Raw genomic sequence first — 24,130 nt, forward strand, 5'->3', positions numbered from 1 at the left:
ATAAAACAGCAAACTACATATAGAAAACTGGCAAGAAGCGAAATCTCCTGAGCCTAGTTAAAAAAGACACTTTGAACCTAACTGTTCTCTATTATGATTTGTAATATACTGGCTAGTATTTTCTTAGACTCTGCCCACCTTACCCATCTAATATGTCGATTAATGGCTTGTAAAGTAGACCTCATATTCAAAATCCACCCTTAAGCTTCTTTTATGTTCATCTGTGCCTGTTTGCATGTTGCTATGTGTTTTCCCATGTCTTTGATAACAGAAAATGTCTGCACTGACAAAGATATTCAGTTGTCACAAATAACAATGGAATATTCTTACTGAGCTAATGCTGAAGCCCATAATACACTATGCAAATATTGACTTGTCACCAGCTGTGAATTACTCTCTTGAAGGGTTCCCACAATGGTTGGATTAAATTTCAATCTTCGTCTTGACATTTTGAAAACTGGGACTCTTTCACTGGTGAATGAAGTCTGGCCATCACTCTGAAAAAAGCTGTTTGACCCTATAAATGTGCATCTCTAGTTGTAATGCAACACACAATGCCTGTTTTGACAACCCCCTCCTCAGAAGAAATTCATTAAATTGGAAAAACTGAAGTGAATACATGCAACAAAGATTTCTGTGCCTAAAGCCCACACATATTTTAGCTATTCATCCTCCATCAACAGTACATTCAACTTTGATTGTTTCATGTTTTGGAAAAAAAGATTTACATATATTTAATTCTATTAACCACGACTTTTAAAGATTTGAAATTTGGGTTTATTTCAAAGGATTTAAGGTTCTTTTAATTTTGTTGACACATGTGTTTCTTATTTGGATATTTCACTGAATGGGATCTTTCTCACTGTAATATGGCCATGTTTGTAAATTTGCTTTGAACTAAATGTGTGTGCAAGTTGAACAGATTTTGTCACAATTATTTGCGTTTCTCATACAGTTCCTAATCATCTTTCTATAGGGCCCCCAGGTGGCCAAGTGGTCTAAGGTGCCCCCAGGTGGCCAAGTGGTCTAAGGTGCCCCCAGGTGGCCAAGTGGTCTAAGGTACCCCCAGGTGGCCAAGTGGTCTAAGGTGTCCCTAGGTGGTAAAGTTGTCTAAAGTCTCAGCTCAGCCAAGATGGATACAAGAGAAAGCTTGCCAGCAGCTTTTTGTGTTTCTTTGCAGGGTTTTCCTGGATTCATCCTTCATCAAATATACTGGCCACCATGTGTAGCCTGTCATGTGCTGACAAATGGCATTAAACCCACATAACAAAACCAAACCAAGTCAATCATTTTTAAGTCTTAACAACAAATTATAAATGTAACTAAAATTCTTGCTTCAATTTGATCCCAAAATTAAACATTTTATGTAAATGCAATGTCATGTGTTCAATTTATAAGACCTGACTGCATGTTACAAATTTTTTCACTCTTTTTATTAAATCCACAGATTGTGATTTTCAAACTGATGCTGAAAGTTTTAAATTAAGTAAATATAAGAAAAGATACCAAATTTGATTTATTTTCTCATCAATGTCTTTGATTATGTAATACAGCTTTCACTGTATCTTTTTCTCAATCGTCTATCTCTCTCTTGCTCTCTGTCTAAATGTATTCATTTTAGTCAATTATTACAAAGGTGATACATGGATAAAGATTATTTCTTGTCTTTATTGAAATGTATCTTCTAGCTGAATAACTGCTTTGGTGTTTGGCTTGATTCTTGCATTCCTCCCATCTGTATTTAGTCTTGCTGACTTTGCAAAGTACATTTGCACTTTATTGGATAACTGGCTATGTTGGTTCCAAAACTTGGAGAGAGAGAGAGAGAGAGAGAGAGAGTGTGTCTCTCAACATATTGAAGTTACATAATCAATATGCAAATTAATCCACTTACCAAGAATGAGAACTGTTTTACCCTCATAATCATCAGGATTAATGGACATAGACTCATACCCATCTGCATACTCAATCCCAGGAACATTTGGAATGTTAGGTGTCGATACTCCGGTTGCTACTATTAGTCTCCTGAAAAGAAAATACATATAGTTTAAAATTTCATGCATATAGAAAAAATGAATTACACAACTTTGTTGTTATAAGACTGACTGGTTGGAAGTTATAACATTTAGCTCTGATAACAGAATATGTCACTTTCCTGCCTAACTTGCCAATTGGTTAGGGTACAAGCCTAGCTAGTCTTGTACAGTGGTACCATAGGTATATTCAGGCCAGCTAGCCTGCCTAGCTGATCTGCCATACATATTAATCTTCCAAATAGGAGGGTGCTTCTCCTGAGTTGCAGGGTGTCTCCCTTCCCTCAATGAAATCGAGTCATACCAAAGACTTACAAAAATGGTACTAACAGCTACCTCGCTTGGCACTCAGCATCAAGAGTTTAGTGTTAGGACTGGTTGGCCTGGTGTCAGGATAATGTGACTGGGTGGGACATCATGCTACATGTCTGCGGCATGATGCCCCAGCACTAGACATCACTATAAACTGTCACACTGCAGACATCGTTGCAATATGACTGAAAAATTGTTAAAGTTAAGTTAAAAATCCAAATCACACACACAAATCAATTAAATCTTCAGTGTTTGCAAGATTATTATTGAAAAATTTGTTCCATTTTTTCCACAATTTGGTTCCAGTGTAGTGTATTTATGGTTATACTGTGTGTGATCATGTGACTGTGAACTGGCTTAAAGCAGGGCTAGACAGTTTAGAATTTCAAACAGTATAAAATAAATAAATTCTCTTTGATTCTGTTGGCAGTGCTTGAAGTTTGTCACGATGGATTATACCAAGTGTGAGCATAAGTAATTCTGAAAGAATTAAAGATGTTAATTGATTATAGCTGGGTTATTAAGAGCTATTACACAGCATAAAACAATTAACATAACTTTGAATATCTCTGGAGGGTATATTCTGCTTTGGTGCTTCAAGTTCTTGTGTGTTATCTTCTGATGCCAAAATGCAAAAGAAATATCACATAAAAGTCAGTGATGGATGGAAATTGGAATTATATTTGTTGGAATCAACTTTAAAGTGACATGAATCAACATTCTGCTCTTCCTAAATACCTGATTTTAAAGTCTGTTATTGAACCAAGAATGACACCATGCATCATACAGAAACCCCATCTCATAACTGCATATTAACTGTGACAACAAACATGCCATCATAGAAATCTTTGTTTGCAGAATCTACATCAAATGTGGATAACATCACATGTGCCAAAACACTATTTACCAATTTTATCGCCAAACAGAAGCTCCCATTTCTGGTAGCAGATCATTTTTCATACCAAGTCAAAATAATGTTCCCTGACTCAGGAATTACATAAAAGTTCTCATGCAAATGGGCAAAAACTACTCACATAGTGACTATTTTACAATTTAAAGATATCACAATCTGAATTTTATAATAATAATAATAATAATAATAATAATAATTTATTATATAAACTTACTGTGTAGAGCCACCACCTACAGAACATGACCAATGACCATGAATTTTAAGTAAAATATGAATCTGACACTACTGCATTGCAAAACTGATACAAACGAACAGCAATGACAGTGCTTTAATCCTCTGAAAACATGAAAGTAAATCAGACTAAAATACGCTAATGGCCACTGTAATCCATAATGCCTGGGATGAATAAGGGTGTTGCCATCATCTATAATACTAGCAAGTGATAACTGTTTTCCAGATTTGATAGTAATTATTAAGGAGTGGTGATAGTGGTCATAAGGATGATAACAAAAGTGTCTGCAATTAGGCTTAAAGCTACAAAGGGTGTGATGGCATAATATATCCATTTGTGCTTCATATTTTGAGAATATTACTGACATTAAAACAAGATGAGATTCAGAAACTACCAATCTTGGGCATTTCTGGCATTCAATCAGCAATCTGAATCTATCCAAAAAGCAGGAAACAATTTGAATTTCTTGCTGGAGTCACTAGACTTGTATTAACGTTGCCACATTCAAATGCAGACAATACATTTTCGATTCTGAGGAAAATGTAGGCTGACTCAAGCATAAAGCTGGATCCAGAAACAGTAAATCATCTTTAAATGTTATGATCAGCAATGAAGAGGACTACCATCTATATGAATCCTGGTAATGATCTCCAATGAAATACTATAAATGCTTGTGCACACATATAAAAAAAAGTATGAATGGCAACAAGTTACTGTGAAAGGACAGATTTGATGAGATGATGTGCATATTTTAATATAAAAAAATGTAGATTTGCTCAGTAGTTGTAATTTTTGTCCATTTGCATCCTAAAAGTTGGGTCGATGAAAATCGTCCCTCTTGTGTGGTCAAAATCTTCCAAAGTTTTGGAAATCTCCACATCTGTCCTGTTCTAATTGTTCTTTTTTCAGATTTGCTTGGTGTCATTCAGTTACTGAAGAACATTTTACAGGATTTCATTTCACATTCAATTCAATTGGCCTACTTGCTTAATAGTCTAAAAAGATAATTTTCCATTGTGCATAGGAAGAATGTGGTAATTTAATTTGTGAAAATGTCAATGTTGGTGAGGCAAAGGGTATTCTTTTTATGTTTTTAAAGTCTTTTTGCTAGGTGTCACTTCAATGGATGCAATTTTTACAGTTTCATCTGCATTCAGTTTAACTGCTACCATATATACTCACATACAAGTCATGTCTAACTGCAAACTGCATAGACCAAGATCTGCCTTCATATAATGTGTCAGAAGATCTGGGTCTATGCAGTTTGTTAAGTTAAATCAGTATAACAAGCAACATAGACTTTGATCTGCTTATGCATTATACAATGGCAAATTAGGGTCTATTTTGTTCATAGTTCAACGTAACTTATAATAAGTGAATACAAATGGTTTATCATTTAATTTACTTGCATAATTATATCAACAGAGGTTGTTTTCCTTCATGCATGCTATAATCTAAGTTTTGAAGATGCCAATTTGGATGATGCAGAATCTGCATCCTTCTCAAATAATATTCTGTCGAGCATGAATGAATATATGAACTGAATAATCATGCTGTCTATACTGGATGTCGGATCAGCACCATTTTCATTTAACAAGGCATTAAAAGATTTCAATGCCTTTCATTAAGCCATTATCTGTTTTATAATAGACACGTGTGTCATCAGTAATGTGCTGCATGTATAAATGATAATGATGGCAGACAATTATGCTGTTTGCAAAGTTTTTTTTATTCATGTCTTTTTTTTCTTTCTTTTTTCCTTGTTATTATTTTTGTTGTTGTTGGAAGACAGAAAGTGGTATGGCCAGTGCCTGATACCTAGCATACACCTAGGATAGCCTTCACTCCGAAAGATAAGTCAGCAGTGGGACTAATACAGGTTTTATTTTCCTAATCCTGATTGTGAACATGTTTGAAATCTGTATATAGTTATTTTAATTTTTCAACATTTCTTTTCATCAAAGATGGCCCTGTGTGAAAATAGTAAATGTTGTCATTACAAGACACATGTGACAATCCACTATACTTCTTTATCACCATTGGCCACATGTGCTGAGATTTCCTTGATTCTCATGAATATTCATAAACCTGCTTAACCAATCACTGTCAGCACAGGTCAAGTGTTCTTGCCATTATGTCTTATTATGACCGTTCATAAAGCTGAATGAGCCAATCAAAGTTTCCCTTTTAAACAGTTACTTATCGGTTGATAAAATGGGCACTTCCACTGACGTGTAAGATTCCTCTACTGTGTTGTTGTAGAAGAATACCTGTATTGTGTTGCTGATGATGCATTTTTGTTTATGCATCTTCTTGAAAAATCAGGAACATTTCAGCAAAGGCAGCCACAGGTGATAAAGAAGCATAACAGATTGTTGTCCATGGCTTGTGATGATAAGTCACTGTACTTAAAGAGTTATCCTCTATTAACAAATAACAATTTTTGTGACAATTTTTGTAAAGTCTGCTTTGGCTGAACATTTGCATTAGTGTGCATGGTCATACTAGTCCAAACTGACATCAATGTTGATGTTACATTTTTTTAGATTAAACTTAATGTCAACAGGTTTTACCTACAATAGCTACATAAAGGTGGATTAAACAAAAATGGTTGCCTCTTTTGTAAATTTGGTAATTTAATTTGTTAATTAATAATTTTCTAAATGCATTCAAGGCAATATATGTGGAATGAAAACTCCTCAAATAAGCTTGAGAATATAAAATCCAGCACTGGTGAATGGCATCCCTCATACACAACAAATCACAGAGATGATGCCATATTATGTCATTCATGTATAGGACACACTTGGCATCCCTCTTGAGTGATCTTCCACTGGAGTGCATGTAATACATGAGTCAAATGACGGTAAACACGTTCATAGCAAGTGTATCAACTTCCCTATGTGAGATTTTATGTGAACTTCCTTAAGAAACTTGGATGATTTACAACCACAATTTTAGACTCTTTGAATGAATGCAGTTTTCAATGAATTCTGACCCCATTCTATAAGGATGTGATATTTTTGTACTGTTATTTTTTATATCATATACCTGCTACATTACTGTAATATCTTTACCTTTTACATGTTATCTTGTACATGTAGTACCAGTACAAAATGCATATGTTTACATTTATATGGAAGGATTTATCATTATAATTTTTGTGCAGTTTCTTTACTGTAACACTTTTAGAGACTGTGCTGGTCTGCCATTAAACCCTATACATACATAATACGTACCCTATACATACATAATACATACCCAATACATACATAATACAGACCCTATACATACATAATACATACCCTATACATACATATACATACCCAATACATACATAATACAGACCCTATACATACATAATACATACCCTGTACATATATAATACATGCCTTATACATACATAATACATACCCATTACATACATAATACATACCCGATACATACATAATACAGACCCTATACATACACAATACATACCCTGTACATATATAATACATGCCCTATACATGCTTAATACATATATTCAAACAATTCTCTGCTGTATCAGAGATAATCTGCAATCATAATGTTGACTTTTGAAAAATGATCTGAAACTTTGTGGTTTCTGGGTTTTCATACAGAACAGATCAACAGAATTTCAAGTATGGTGATAGCTGCATTCTCATTTCTCACGCACTGTGTAAAAGAACAACTAGAAAATAATTGTTGAAGGCACTTACAAAGCTAAGACTTTAATAAATTATGGTACTCTAAACTGTCTCTATATGGCAAATGGTACTTGAAACTGTCTCTACATGGCAAATAACTCCTGGTACTCTAAACTGTCTCTATATGGTAAATAACTCCTGGTACTCTAAACTGTCTCTATAAGGTAAATAACTCCTGGTACTCTAAAAACTGTCTCTATATGGTAAATAACTCCTAGTACTCCAAACTGTCTCTACATGGTAACACACTCATGGTTCTCAGAAGGTACTAACATCTGTCCCTATACGGCAAAGAACAGCAGTACTCTAAACTGTCTTTATGTGGCAAATAACTCTATCTAATACAAACCATCTCTATATGATAAATAACCCATACTCTAACACAGGGGTCTCAAACTCAAACCACCTTGAGGGCCACATGAGGGCATTTTTTATGGTCCAAGGGCTGCACCACCTTTGTTATCTCTCATGACACCTTGTGATGCCAATCATTTTGCAGGCCACAGGATATGGAATGGCAGGCTGCATTTGGCCTGTGGGCCATTTGTTTGAGAGCCATGCTCTAAAACATCTTTATATGGTAAATAGATCATGGGACTCAAAATGTACTAGAACTGTCTCTAAATGGTAAATAAATCATGGTACTCTAAACTGTCCCTATATGGCAAATAAATCATGGAACTCAAAACTATCACTCTATGGCAAATAAATCATGGTACTCTAAACTGTCTCTCTAAGGCAAATAAATCATGGCACCAAACTGTCTCCATATGGCAAATAAATCATGGTACTCTAAACTGTCCATGTATGGCAAAAAAATCAAGATAATCTAAACTGTCTCTCTATATGGAAAATAAATGATGGTACTCTAAACTGACTCCATATGGAAAATAAATCATGGTACCTTAAACTGTCCCTATATGGCAAATAAATCATGTTACTCTGAACTGTCTGTCTATGGCAAATAAATCATAGGACTCTAAACTGTCTCTCTCTGGGAAATAAATCATGATAATCTAAACTGTCCCTATATGGCAAATAAATCATAATGCTTTAAACGGTTGCTATGTGCCAAATAAATCAAGATAATCTAAACTGTTTCTCTATATGGAAAATAAATCATGGTACTCTAAACTGATTCTATATGGAAAATAAATCATGTTACTCTTAACTGTCTCTCTATTTGGCATATAAATCATGGTACTCTAAACTGTCCCTATATGGCAAATAAATCATGGTACTCTAAACTGTCTGTCTATATGGCCAATAAATCATGGTACTTTAAACTGTCTCCATATGGCCAATAAATCATGGTACTCTAAACTTTCCCTATATGGCAAATAAATCATGGAACTCTAAACTGTCCATATATGGCAAAAAAATCATGGTACTCTAAACTGTCTCCATATGGCAAATAAATCATGGTACTCTAAACTGTCTCCATATGGCAAATAAATCACGGTACTCTAAACTGTCCATGTATGGCAAAAAAATCAAGATAATCTAAACTGTCTCTCTATATGGAAAATAAATGATGGTACTCTAAACTAACTCCATATGGAAAATAAATCATGGTACCTTAAACTGTCCCTATATGGCAAATAAATCATGGTACTCTGAACTGTCTGCCTATGGCAAATAAATCATAGGACTCTAAACTGTCTCTCTCTGGGAAATAAATTATGATAATCTAAACTGTCCCTATATGGCAAATAAATCATAATGCTTTAAACGGTTGCTATGTGCCAAATAAATCAAGATAATCTAAACTGTCTCTCTATATGGAAAATAAATCATGGTATTCTAAACTGATTCTATATGGAAAATAAATCATGTCACTCTTAACTGTCTCTCTATTTGGCATATAAATCATGGTACTCTAAACTGTCCCTATATGGCAAATAAATCATGGTACTCTAAACTGTCTGTCTATATGGCCAATAAATCACGGTACTCTAAACTGTCTCCATATGGCAAATAAATCATGGTACTCTAAACTGTCTCCATATGGCAAATAAATCATGGTACTCTAAACTGTCCATGTATGGCAAAAAAATCAAGATAATCTAAACTGTCTCTCTATATGGAAAATAAATGATGGTACTCTAAACTGACTCCATATGGAAAATAAATCATGGTACCTTAAACTGTCCCTATATGGCAAATAAATCATGGTACTCTGAACTGTCTGTCTATGGCAAATAAATCATAGGACTCTAAACTGTCTCTCTCTGGGAAATAAATTATGATAATCTAAACTGTCCCTATATGGCAAATAAATCATAATGCTTTAAACGGTTGCTATGTGCCAAATAAATCAAGATAATCTAAACTGTCTCTCTATACGGAAAATAAATCATGTTACTCTTAACTGTCTCTCTATTTGGCATATAAATCATGGTACTCTAAACTGTCCCTATATGGCAAATAAATCATGGTACTCTAAACTGTCTGTCTATATGGCCAATAAATCACGGTACTCTAAACTGTCTCCATATGGCCAATAAATCATGGTACTCTAAACTTTCCCTATATGGCAAATAAATCATGGTACTCTAAACTGTCCATATATGGCAAAAAAATCATGGTACTCTAAACTGTCTCCATATGGCAAATAAATCATGGTACTCTAAACTGTCTCCATATGGCAAATAAATCATGGTACTCTAAACTGTCCATGTATGGCAAAAAAATCAAGATAATCTAAACTGTCTCTCTATATGGAAAATAAATGATGGTACTCTAAACTAACTCCATATGGAAAATAAATCATGGTACCTTAAACTGTCCCTATATGGCAAATAAATCATGGTACTCTGAACTGTCTCTCTATGGCAAATAAATCATAGGACTCTAAACTGTCTCTCTCTGGGAAATAAATCATGATAATCTCCACTGTCCCTATATGGCAAATAAATCATGATGCTTTAAATGGTCGCTATCTGCCAAATAAATCAAGATAATCTAAACTGTCTCTCTATATGGAAAATAAATCATGGTACTCTAAATTGTCTTTATATGGAAAATAAATCATGTTACTCTTAACTGTCTCTCTATTTGGCATATAAATCATGGTACTCTAAACTGTCCCTATATGGCAAATAAATCATAGTACTCTAAACTGTCTGTCTATATGGCCAATAAATCATGGTACTCTAAACTGTCCATATATGGCAAAAAAAATCATGGTACTCTAAACTGTCTCCATATGGCAAATAAATCATGACGCTTTAAACAGTCACTATGTGCCAAATAAATCAAGATAATCTAGACTGTCTCTCTTTATGGAAAATAAATCATGGTATTCTAAACTGTCTGTCTATGGCAAATAAATCATAGGACTCTAAACTGTCTCTCTCTCTGGGAAATAAATCATGATAATCTAAACTGTTCCTATATGGCAAATAAATCATGATGCTTTAAACAGTCACTATGTGCCAAATAAATCAAGATAATCTAAACTGTGTCTCTATATGGAAAATAAATCATGGTACTCTAAACTGATTCTATATGGAAAACAAATCATGGTTCTCTAAACTGTCTTTATATGGAAAATAAATCATGTTACTCTTAACTGTCCATATATGACAAAAAAATCAAGATAATCTAAACTGTCCCTCTATATGGAAAATAAATGATGGTACTCTAAACTGACTCCATATGGAAAATAAATCATGGTACTTTAAACTGTCCCTATATGGCAAATAAATCATGGTACTCTGAACTGTCTCTCTAAGGCAAATAAATCATGGTACTCTAAACTATCTGTCTATGGCAAATAAATCATATGACTCTAAACTGTCTCTCTCTGGGAAATAAATCATGGTAATCTAAACTGTCCCTATATGGCAAATAAATCATGATACTTTAAACTGTCGCTATGTGCCAAATAAATCAAGATAGTCTAAACTGTCTCTCTATATGGAAAATAAATCATGGTACTCTAAACTGATTCTATATGGAAAATAAATCATGGTACTCTAAACTGTCTTTATATGGAAAATAAATCATGTTACTTAACTGTCTGTCTATATGGCCAATAAATCATGGTACTCTAAACTGTCCCTATATGGCAAATAAATCATGATACTTTAAACTGTCGCTGTGTGCCAAATAAATCAAGATAATCTAAACTGTCTCTCTATATGGAAAATAAATGATGGTACATGTACTCCAAACTGATTCTATATGGAAAATAAATCATGGTACTCTTAACTGTTATTCTATTTGGCATATAAATCATGGTACTCTAAACTGTCCCTATATGGCTAATAAATCATGGCACTCTAAACTGTCTGTCTATATGGCAAACAAATGGTATTCTAAACTGTCTGTCTATATGGCTAATAAATCATGGTACTCTAAACTGTCTGTCTATATGGCAAACAAATCATGGTACTCTAAACTGTCTGTCTATATGGCAAACAAATCATGGTACTCTAAACTGTCTGTCTATATGGCAAACAAATCATGGTACTCTAAACCATCTGTCTATATGGCAGAAAGTCATGGTACTATAAAATGTCTCAACTGCAAATAACTAATTCTATAAACTATATGGTAAATATCTCATAGTTTGACTATATCTTAGGTGAGTGAGCCAATAATGAAAAATATGTTCTGACAATATGTATGTACATGTATATATGTTTGCGCGTGTGTGTTTTACAGCATCTTTACAAAGAAGTGACCACGTCAATAAATTTTTTTTTTTTTGAATAACTGAACAAAAATGTCAGAAGTTAGATCATAAGAACCTATAAAAAAATCAATCTGAGGATGAATAATGAGGGGAATAAAACTGAAAATATGAATATTTGAAACATCCAAAGTTTGTAAATTCAATTTAATGTTCTGATATCAAACCCTGAATGTTTAAGAAGGCTGTAAATCCTAATAACAGTTGTGAAAAGCAAGACTCTAGCAGACACCGAGTCTTTCAATTAGTGCTATTAAATGGATCACAAACAATAATTTTAGGTCTGGATTTTGTATCTTGAGGGAATGTCAGACTCAGAAACAGGAGAATTTTGAAATTTTATTTTCAAACATTTACAGCAGAATCTTATAGAATCAGTGCAATGAAGATTAAAAGAAGGCATCATGATTGTGGCTCTTGATACCTACCATTCAAATATAACTTTATTAGCCACCTCTATATAAAGATGCCTTCTCATAAAGGACATTTATATCACTTTTCTTATGTTTATTTACAAGCTTCACCTTTTTTCAAGAAATACTATTCCAAAAAGGTCATAATTGTGTGAAGCCTAAGGGTCCATTATAAACAGGTTTACCTGTATATCCTAGAGTCCATTATAAACAGGTTTACCTCTATATCGCTTATTTGGGAGTCTTTAGCCTCATTTACAGATAAGCTAATTAGATGTAAAAAAAGTTTTCACCTTAGCCTGTCTACCAGGTGTCAAATGTACAAAGTAGGACAAATGGCAACATTTGACATCACACTTCAATGCTACCACAAGTTTTGTCATTTATTAAAACTACACATGTATTTCACAAAAATGTCATAAATAGGTAACTCACATAAAAGACATTAATAAAATGTCTGACTTTACCAATCTCCCTGTTTATTAAAATAATGTCCTTTTGTAATTGGTTTTTCGGAGGGACACAATTTTTTGGTATGTCATTTAATAATATTTATTCTTGAGGGTATAATTGGCATGGAAGTTCTTTTCCAAACTGAATCGAGCCTGGAGAAGTATTCTGCATCCCACTATTTCATGATTAAATGGCTACTTTTGGAAAATAAAATGAAACCATGTTAAGATGATGACGAGGTTATGGGTACATCAAATATTTTATCTTGAAGTCTTTATTGCCAGTCCAGGCTGTTTACTTTATCTTGTATGGCATAACAAGTGTTGTTGTTACATTGAGGTGTTTATCTATAAACATTACAGTAGATAAAATCATAAAGTGTGAAACATAGAAGTTGTTGATGTTAAATTGATATGCCTTATATTGTTCTGTCTTATTTGTGTAACATTTTGGAGTCTAAAATAAACACCAAAAATGGTATTAACTTAAGTGTGAAGTATTTATTATTACCCAACAGTCAAACCTGTACCATATAAGAAGGCCAAGGTATGTATGTGAAGCCCAAGGTCAAAGAAGGCTGAAGGTCATTAACCAAACCCTTAACAGGCTGCTGCTGATGTTAATGCTAATGGAATGTGACTTATTTTTAGATAACGTCTTGCTTCTCACAAACAATGGCTACATAACAAAATCCTATGGGATAAAGATCCTCAGCGAAGGTCAGCATTTTGACATGAAGTCTGCAGAAACCTGCATTACTCTCATACATTTTTTTTGGGTTTCAATTATCAGGTAACCCACTGATTACACGTACATGCAAATTTGCCCCCACACCGACTTTCACCCTAGTGAATGGATCAAATTTCAAAATTTGATACTGTAATGGAAAGACAGACAGATGGATAGACAGAGAGAGAAAGGGCAAAATAAATTTTATGAAAGTCAGCTTGCCTCTGGAGAACCATAACGGTGTAATGCTTTATCAGAAAGGTCATCATATACAGATGTATGCTTCATATTTAAAAACTGAGTGACAGTGCAGCACTTACTTGCTTTACACTAAGGGGCCTGGACTGTATCACAGAGTATATGCATGACAAAACATGAAGGTATTACATTATTCTGTAAAACCAATTTTTCTTTGATGTAATATGACCTTGATCTTTGACCTTTTGATCCCCAAGTGCAAGTGCAAGTGCAAGCATCCACAAAGTTTGGTACAGGTATGTGATATAGAACATTTTGTGCATGCAGAAACCATTTTCATTGTTTTTGCCATTGACTTTGATATTTGGCCAAAAAATCAATAAACATGTCATATCTGAGTGCTTCCTTGCAACAGTACATGTCACATCTGTGTGCTTCCTTGCAACAGTACATCTTGCAATAGTACATGTCATATCTGTGTGCTTCCTTGCAATAGTACATGTCATATCTGCGTGCTTCCTTGCTACTATATTTGCTTGCATATGAGGCATATTCAGCTACAAACTGTGTAGACTTCTGCAAACAAAAATTAATATCGCAGAAGGGTTTCCTCGGAAGAAAGATACAATTAATCTTGGGCACACCTCAAAAACTGTAATTAAAAGGATGGCAGTGTCATGACAAAAGGAAGACTGAGAAGTTGGAGCAGACAAAAAACAATTATGACCAAAAGGAAGAGTGGGAACATAATAAACAATCAAGATCTGCTGCATACTACTGTTGTGGGTAACCAGAGAAGTGCTCATTTTGATATCATGTTCTGACATAAACACAAGTTTAAAATCAATGCTAACAGAAATTGATTCCCAACTGGAAAATAAGGCAGATCAGCATACTAGTACATACAGTGATATTTCCCATTTAATTAATTGATAAATCAGCTTGTAAGTGATATTCATTGTAAATCGGTTTGCTAATTTCTACTTTGGAATCAAGATATAGAAAATTTTACATTTTTATATGCCAAATTTCTTGTGCATGGGTGAAACCAAATTAATTAACCAACAAAAAGGACTAAAAAATTGGTAGGTAAGGCAGCATTTCAAATTAAAATTAGTGACAAGTGTACAAGTGTCTAATTAGATGAGATATACCCAAAGTATATATACATACATATATATATATATATATATATATATATATATATATATATATATATATATATATATATATATATATATATATAGAGAGAGAGAGAGAGAGAGAGAGAGAGGGAATCAAAAGCTGAAAAGGCAAGAGAAGTGAATAGTGAATGTATATTACTACTAAAACTATAGCAACAGCAAATACTGAACAGGAATCTACATATTTTCTGGATTCAATTTATGAAATAAATTACTGTCTTCTTATTATTTATGATAAATATCATCTTTTCACGTACTTAAAATAAATTCTGTCAATTTCCCGCAGCATATTTTGGGTAAAAATTTCCAGCATGGGCCAACAACGTTTGAAAATGCCTACCAGCATACATTATATTTAGTCTCATTCTTTCTAAACACATGTTTTGATCTCTCAATGTTCCCCAAGCCAACATAATTCAAACTTATTTTCTAATGGGGCTTTCGAACCAGTCAAGGAAATGATCTCTGGTTCTAAAATATATCTATTAAATCAAGTGAGTGTGGAGGACTGTTAGAAACACATGCAGTACAACGTTATTATTTTGCATGTAGGAACTTTGCATTGTGGATCAATATAATTACACCCCCCTGAGTTGGTTCCAAACATTGAGAAATGTTATGATCTCACAATTAACATTAGAACAAAGTCACTTCAATAACATACATATTGTGATGAGTCTGTGTCAAAATCATTATTTTTTTTATTCACTTCAAGAAGAAAGAACTTCAAAATGTAAATGGAAAAGAATATAATGGAAATACAGTATCATACTACACAAAACATAGAAATGAAGACTCTCAGAAAAGGAAGAAAAAGAAAGTATAGAAAAGAAGACTCTCAGAAAAGGAAGAAAAACAAAACATAGAAATGAAGACTCTCAGAAAAGAAAGAAAAACAAAACATAGAAATGAAGACTCTCAGAAAAGGAAGAAAAACAAAAAAACCTGGATATGATATATGAGCAAAAATTTGGGGCCCTGTGCAGGGATATACATTAAAATGGATACACCAAAATGAACATAAGGCAATAACTTAAGGACAAGTACATATGCAAGACATTATTATGCCCCCCTGTAATTCCCCCCTTAAGACAAAAGCAATTATTGGTTGGCATTTGTAACACATATTAAGTCCCTACTGAAGACAAAAAAGTGTTTACACTGTAGTCATAAAATTGTATCCATCTGCTTCAAGTTCTTCTTACTTAATCTGAAGTAAAAAAAACAAGTGGGTAGGTCATATAAGGCCCTGGCTTAATAATGATTCATCCAAAGTATCAGGAAAAACTAACAGGAGGTTTAGGAAATATATCATATGTAAGACAAGTCCAACTACAAACTGCACAGACCCAGATCTGCCATCACATAATGAACCAGCTGATCAGGGTCTGTGCAGTTTGTTAGGAGTGATCAGTAAAACAAAGAACATAGACACCCATCTGCAGGCTCAATATGCTATGGCAGATCAGGACTTTTGTTGTTTGCAGTGTGAGTGAACTCATAAGCAAGTATTTATGGTAAGCAAATGAAATAAAACTGCAATAAAACTCAAATGTAGCTGCCACCTACCCTACACACAGCTACAACAATAATCTCTAGCAGTTAAGCAGTCAAGTATTTTGCTTGCACAATACCTTTCCAATGGGAAATAAAAAGCAAACCTTGGCATTTATATCAACAGGTGTGCGAAGTCAATTTGAAAATGTTATTCAAAGCCAAATTACTCAATTTTCCAAATGAATATTTGCATTGACTATTGAAATTTACTCTATTTTCCATTTGAATATTTGCACTGACTATTGAAAAGTACTCTATTTTCCATCTGAATATTTGCACTGACTATTGAAAAGTACTCTATTTTCCATTTGAATATTTGCACTGACTATTGAAAAGTACTCTAATTTCCATTTGAATATTTGCACTGACAATTGAAAAGTACTCTATTTTCCATTTGAATATTTGCACTGACTATTGAAAAGTACTCTATTTTCCATCTGAATACTTGCACTGACTAATGAAAAGTACTATATTTTCCATTTGAATATTTGCACTGACTATTGAAAAGTACTCTATTTTCCATCTGAATATTTGCACAGACTATTGCAACTCATTTTCATTTTCAATTTTTTGCAAAACATGTATTTAGGAACAAAATGTTGATGACATCACTTGAAATGCTAATGGCTACAAACATTTCAGATTAGTAGTACAGAATTATTACACTGACTAGACAAAACTATTACAGAGGTTTTTCATTATTTTCTACAGGTCATGAATAAACACACTCCAAAAATTAATAACCACTTTATTCTAGTGTAAATGTATCTGGATTGAATTTATATTTACCAGCACTTAAATAACTGGTTGATTTGATGTGAACAAACTAAGAGCTGTCCTACACTGGTCAATATATCTATTCAATTCAGCCATATGTTCATTAATAAGGTAATTCAGATACTGGAGTCTACTGGTGCCATTTAATTTTAAAGTTATCTGACTTTCTCAGACATCAATAGTCAGGCTAAATTTTATTTTCTGGGGCTCAATATTACATTACTCATGCTTATTTTCTGTACTTGAGGTAGGCTAATGAGCAACAGATGAGATCCTGATGCTGGTGACTGTCACATTACTCATTTCATCAAAACTTACTGAAAGCTGATCCCCACCCTCATACAACAGGTCTGCAATTCTCTGTAGGAAATTTAAACCAGTGAGTTCAAACCTGGCTAAAAACTAGTACATTTTCATCTCCATGGATAAATTTCTTCACTAAGGCATTTCTTAATTAATAGCAGTTCATTTTAGGCTTTGTTCTAGGAAAAGTGACCACTAGATTTAAGCTAATTTCTTATCAAGAGATCCCCATGAGCCTGCCTTTTTAAATTGACTAATTGTGATTTGGGAGGGAAATCAAACTAATTTTAATGATGTAATACTTAGCTGTTGCTATTGCATAGTGGTGGGGGAGAAAATAAAACTAATTTTAATGATGTAATACTTAGCTGTTGCTATTGCATAGTGGTGGGGGAGAAAATAAAACTAATTTTAATGATGTAATACTTAGCTGTTGCTATTGCATAGTGGTGGGGGAGAAAATAAAACTAATTTTAATGATGTAATACTTAGTTGTTGCTACTGCATAGTGGTGGGGGAGAAAATAAAACTAATTTTAATGATGTAATAAATACTAATATTACACAGCCTACCCATTTCTGAACAGAAAATACCATCACCATATGATGAAAATTCATCCTCTCATAGGGTGATAGAATTCCATAATGCCCCTAGTTCACACAGCAGATACCTTGCCCGTGTGCACTGTCCATTCTTGTCAGGATGTACCTTAAATTAGTGGGACAACAGTGCAGAGGAGAAGGAGGAAATCTGGCAATAGCAATAATTAATTTTACTTCCCCTCCCACTGCATTTTAATATGAGTAATATATAACCCATTGTTATTTGCTGATGCACATCTGAGTGTTTCAGTTTTGTGGAAGGCTATAATCCCACAATTGGCAAAAGAAACATGAATACAAGATATACTCACCCTCACCGCAGAACAGAAGTCTATTGCTGGATGGTATCAATATTGATCACTTTTTGAGTTACAACAACTGGACCCAATGAAAATATGCCATCACTTTGGTCAGGCAATGAGCAAAGGAAAAAGGACAAGGTAATGTGAAATTGCCCAAATGTAGCTCTCAACACATTCTCCAGAGACAAATGAGTTAGAGCTAGCGATAACTCAAAACTCATGGGCTTTAATTGTCATGAATGAAAGGTCCCTCTTGGTAGGGGACTCATTGGTTATTGGAATCCACTTTACAATCCACTTTAAGTGGTGGAAGCTGAAATATTAATTGAACCCTTAATTGGGAGGAAAATACACTTCTTTCCCTTTCTTCTCTCTTCAGAAGCTACTACATGTAACTACAAGTGTAAAGCCTTGACTGGACATAAAAGTCTACCTTGATTATCAGCAGCACAGATATGACTAGACTGGAAATGTCATTCAGGAATGGAGCAATCGATGGAACCTGCTTGTTTTGCTCAACAACCTGATGGCAAAGGATATAAAACTAATAATTTTCAGTGAACCTTTTTTGCCTTGTTCTATGTATAGGACATGAAATTTGCTCATGTGTCACATGGACAAAGAGGAGCAAGAAAACAGTCTTGCGGGTAAGGTTCTTAAGAGGCTTCACCCAATGGTTTATAGGAGTTTTAGTTACAGACCATAAAACAAAAGAGAGATTTCATCTGGGTATTATTTAGTAAGACACTGGTCTTTGCAGATCAGGTATGTGAATGAAGAGGAGAATATCAGCTACTCACTCATATGAGTTCTAGTTAGAGACCAAATGAGATTCCATCTAGGCATTATTTAGTAAGACACTGGTCTTTGCAGATCAGGTATGTGAATGAAGAGGAGAATACCAGCTACTGTGCTCATAAAGAGGCTGCTATGATTGACACATTTCCTACTGCATCAATTACAAAATATTCTTTACTTAGTATCAAAGGCCTTGGAAGTAGCTAGGACTGACCATTTCCTACTGCACCAACAGCAAAATTTTCTCTGCCTTAGATGTATCTCATCTCCTGGACTGAACAATGCATCTGGTGACTTTGCTCAAAAATCTGTCATGGTAGAGAGATCATTTTAAGATGAGCCCAGCAAGAAGGTGTATAATTTGCAGGCAGTTGTGAAGAGAGCACCCTGTGCCTTGGGGTTAATGTCCAGGGATGGTCCACCAGCAGGTTGAGAACACTGTTGAACCATGATCAGAGGACCATACAGGAGCTATAAAAATGAACTGAGCAGTGGAATTCCTTACTTTGTGAAGTACTTGTGGTATCATGCTGAAGGGTGGGAAGATGTAAGCAAACAGGTAAGTCGACTTCAGACTGAAAGCATCCATTGCCTTCGGCCTCTGGTCAGGGACTGGGAAAATGTAAATGAGGAGCTTCTTGATCAGCCATGTTGCAAAGAAGTTCACTTATGGTGTCTCCCAAAGTAGGAACAAGAAATCTGCTATGGACTGGTGTAGTGACCATTGCATGTTGACTGTCTGTCTCTTCCTTGACAGACTGTCCACCAATACATTCTTTTTGCCAAGAAATGTGCCAAATTCAGACGGTAATCTCTTCTGAGGCTGTCCAATGAAGGAGGTTCCAAACCTCCATGCTGAGAGAAGGTGCATATCTGTGCCCCCTTGTCTCCCGAGGTACCCTACCAATGATGTGTTGTCAGAGAAGACCATCAAGCAGTGACCTCTTATTCTGCTGACTTACCCCTAAAGGGTTAGAAGTACTCATTTCCCAATTGTTGATGGGGAAGATATTCTTAGTGGTACAACACACTCTGAAGAGTCAGTCCTTACAGCACCAGACCAGCACCCCACTCTGAATCTGACACATCTGTGAACACACAGAAGTGGGATTTGTAGGCATGCAGGGGGATTCTGGTCAGAAACAGACAATGGTTGAAATCCAGACCTAGAGAAATCTGAGCATTGAGAGGGTCCCTGTACAGTTTCCAGTTTGCAAGAAGGAGAAACTGGAGAGGATGCAAGTAAAGTCTGCTTAAAGAAACCATGTCCGGAGTGGAGTTCAATGTCTGAGCCAACAATGTGGTCTTAATTCTCAATACCTCAAACAGGGACGTGATCTTGTCTACTCTATCCCAAGGGACACAGACTAATACTATGTTCATGAGGAAATTCAACTCTACGTAGACAAAATCTTGAGATGAAGTAAGTTCCGATTTCTCTAGGTTGGATAAATGACCTAACCGGGTCACTAACTACCAAGGGCAAGACAGAACTGGTCTGAGGGACTAGAGCCAGCTATTTTGCATCAGTCAATTATCAAAATACTGTAGGATTGGGATGCTCACAGACCTTAAGTGGTCTGCAATTATGTCCATGATTGTGGTAAATACTCTGGGTGTAGTGGCTGGGCTGAACTAAAGAACAGAAAATTGGAAGAACTCTCTGTCTAAACAAAACCAAAACTACTAATTGTTACGCGTAAAGAAAGGAATGTGATGGTATACTTCCTGAAGATTGATGGTGAAGACACTTTCTCACTGATGTTTTAATGCAAAAAGGTCAGCAACAGTATGATGAGTACCAAAGAATTAAAGAAATAAAACAACCAACTAAAAATTATACTGAAGATAAATCAAATATGACATCAACCCAGCTGAAGATGAATAATCAACAAAATCCCAACTTTGTAAGAGTGTTAAAAAATTATAATAATAATAATATGGAATACATTCCTTTACTAATTTCTGACAATGAACTAATGTTTAAACAATAAACATGCAACATAAAAGGAAAAACTGGTGTGTAACCTGCTTTTTCAAGATAAAATTACACAAGTCGCATTAAAAATAATGTGAATTTTGATGATTCATTACTTTAGTAAAACAAAAAACAGAAAATGAGTTGGCAACTAATTTCAGGAAGGACTGAGATAACAAAATAGCTGCCGGAGTTAGAAAATGATTCTCAAACAATAATAGTTACGCCAACATCCCTGTTGGCTAAAAACCTAAATGTAAAGTTTGACAAAATGTAACCAGAAAACCTGCAAAATTGCTCTTTGATACAGCTAAATTCTAAAGGAAAAAAAATGCTTGATCAGCTGTAATTTCAAATGATGAATAGGATGCATATGAAGGAAATACTCAAGTTGCAATGCCAACACATGAAACAAGGGCAGTATCTCTTCCATGTAAGTATGTAAATTAAAGCAGAAGAAATGGCTGTCACTGTAAAAAGAATGAAGGATAGTGTACAAGTATGTGGGAAAGGTAGCTATGTGTTTGACTTGGGGTATTCTAAAAAAAAATGGAATCTTCCAGTCATTCTAGGGGAGCATGAATTCTCATCATATATAGTACAGGTATATTCCATGCAGAAAAGTGTGTGTGATCTGGATTTTTAACATAGCTTTATAACATTTCCAGTCATATCGCTACAATGTCTGCGGTGTGGCAGTTTATAGTGATCTCTTAGGCACTGGGACATCATGACACAGACTTGGTGCATCATGTTCCACCCAGCCACATTATCGTGACACCTGGCCGACCAGTCCTAATACTAACCTCCTAATGCTGAGCACCTAGCAAGGCAGCTGTTAGCACCATGTTTGTAAGTCTTTGGTATGACTCAGCCAGGGTTTGATCCTGTGGCCTCCCACATTTGAGGTGTATGATCTAACCACTAGGCTACTGGAGCAGTCACCATCCAGAAAAGAGTCTGAGCTACATAACAGCAGCAGGTTTATACTGAATTACTGATATTAACTATGGACACCAAAAGTGAATAATATATCAAGTTTGCAACATGGCTTAATCAGCTTAAGTATCACCAAAAATCAACTGACTGAAACTTTTATATCACAGTGCAAAAATCATCCATCATATTTGCAAGCACTAAGTACCAAAACCTCACCTGTATTTATCAAATGACTAAAAAAAAAAATTGGGAAGGGGAAAGTCAGTATTTTGAACATGAATCTCTGATGTATCAAACTGGAGTACTCTTTTTATTGCTACCCTAATATTTAATGCATGCTTCTTTTATGGTCACAATATCCCACTCTCTTCTACATCTCTATTTTCCTTGCATTTTGTTAATGTGAAATTTTCTTCAAAACATTGTGTCTTTTCCTTCAACTGTCTGGAATTAATGAGAACCAAGAGTTGTTTTTCTTTCTTTTCTTGTGGACATTGAAACTCAATTTTTTCAATGACGTGTGCAGATAAGAAACACATTATCTTTGGGAACATCTGAACCATATAAACATTTAGCTGAATCCAGACCTCTATGCTACAGGTGCTAACGCTTCACAGAGTGGAACTGTTAGAATGGCTGCTTTACTTGTGTTTTAAATCATTGCATAATGATATGATGGAAAAAGGTGTGATTCCAATGCAGCTGTTTGTTTTGTCTTTTATACATATAAAAAAGCAGTTTCTCTGGATTGAGGTATCTTTCTTAATTTGTTAGACTCTGTATATGATTCATGTTAATTACACATTTTGTGTCTTGCATACTTTTAATAAAGAATGCAACAAAATAATACTCCAAGATTATGTACTTAGAAAACTAATAACATATGCAGCCTTTGTATTCACACTTGGATATATCTTAAATACAACTTCAATCAGTGTAAAACACTTTATGAATCTTTTTACACAAATAGTGAGTATAAATGCCTGAGGAGCAATACATGGATTATGGTGTTTAGCACATCCATTGAGACAGTGTAAATGGTTTAGGACACCTTACATTATTTCTTTAAACAATTTCTGAATATACTGAATGTTTTGGGATATATCAGTTTAATATTTTTTGTTGTTCATAACAAGTCTTTAAACATATGTACTAAACTGTGAGCTTCTTCCACATGTAACCATACTACAAGAAATACTACCTATTTTACTTCACATGTAACCATACTACAAGAAATACTACCCAACTATTTCAGTCCACATGTAACCATACTAAGAAATACTACCCAACTATTTCAGTCCACATGTAACCATACTACAAGAAATACTACCCAACTATTTTAGTCCACATGTAACCATACTACAAGAAATATTACCCAACTATTTTAGTCCACATGTAACCATACTACAAGAAATACTACCTATTTTACTTCACATGTAACCATACTACAAGAAATACTACCCAACTATTTTAGTCCACATGTAACCATACTACAAGAAATACTACCTATTTTAGTTCACATGTAACCACACTACAAGAAATGCTACCCAACTATTTTAGTCTACATGTAACCATACTACAAGAAATACTACCCAACTATTTTAGTCCACATGTAACCATACAACAAGAAATACTACCCAACTATTTTAGTCCATATGTAAACGTACTACAAGAAATACTACCCAACTATTTTAGTTCACATGTAACCATACAACAAGAAATACTACCCAACTATTTTAGTCCACATGTAACCATACAACAAGAAATACTACCCAACTATTTTAGTCCACATGCAACCATACTACAAGAAATACTACCTATTTTAGTTCACATGTAACCATACTACAAGAAATACTACCTATTTTAGTTCACATGTAACCATACTACAAGAAATACTACCCAACTATTTTAGTCTACATGTAACCATACTGCAGAAATACTACCTATTTTAGCTCACATGTAACCATACTACAAGAAATACTACCCAACTATTTTAGT

At 34.5% G+C, this 24,130-nt stretch overlaps 1 protein-coding gene across 1 annotated transcript in view; it reads right to left on the reverse strand.

Annotated features, from left to right (window-relative positions):
- The window catches only part of LOC149805933 (FAD-dependent oxidoreductase domain-containing protein 2-like), a 124,220-nt gene that overhangs the window by 47,927 nt on the left and 52,163 nt on the right, over positions 1-24,130 (reverse strand). Inside the window, exon 4 of the mRNA XM_089950721.1 lies at positions 1,895-2,025. Coding sequence (XP_089806847.1) covers positions 1,895-2,025 — 131 coding nt within the window. The remainder of the gene's footprint in view (positions 1-1,894; positions 2,026-24,130) is intronic.

The sequence above is a fragment of the Sinohyriopsis cumingii genome, chromosome 2 (genome assembly GCF_028554795.1).
Source record: "Sinohyriopsis cumingii isolate HCF-2022 chromosome 2, ASM2855479v2, whole genome shotgun sequence".
In the NCBI taxonomy this organism is placed as follows: Eukaryota; Metazoa; Mollusca; class Bivalvia; order Unionida; family Unionidae; genus Sinohyriopsis; species Sinohyriopsis cumingii.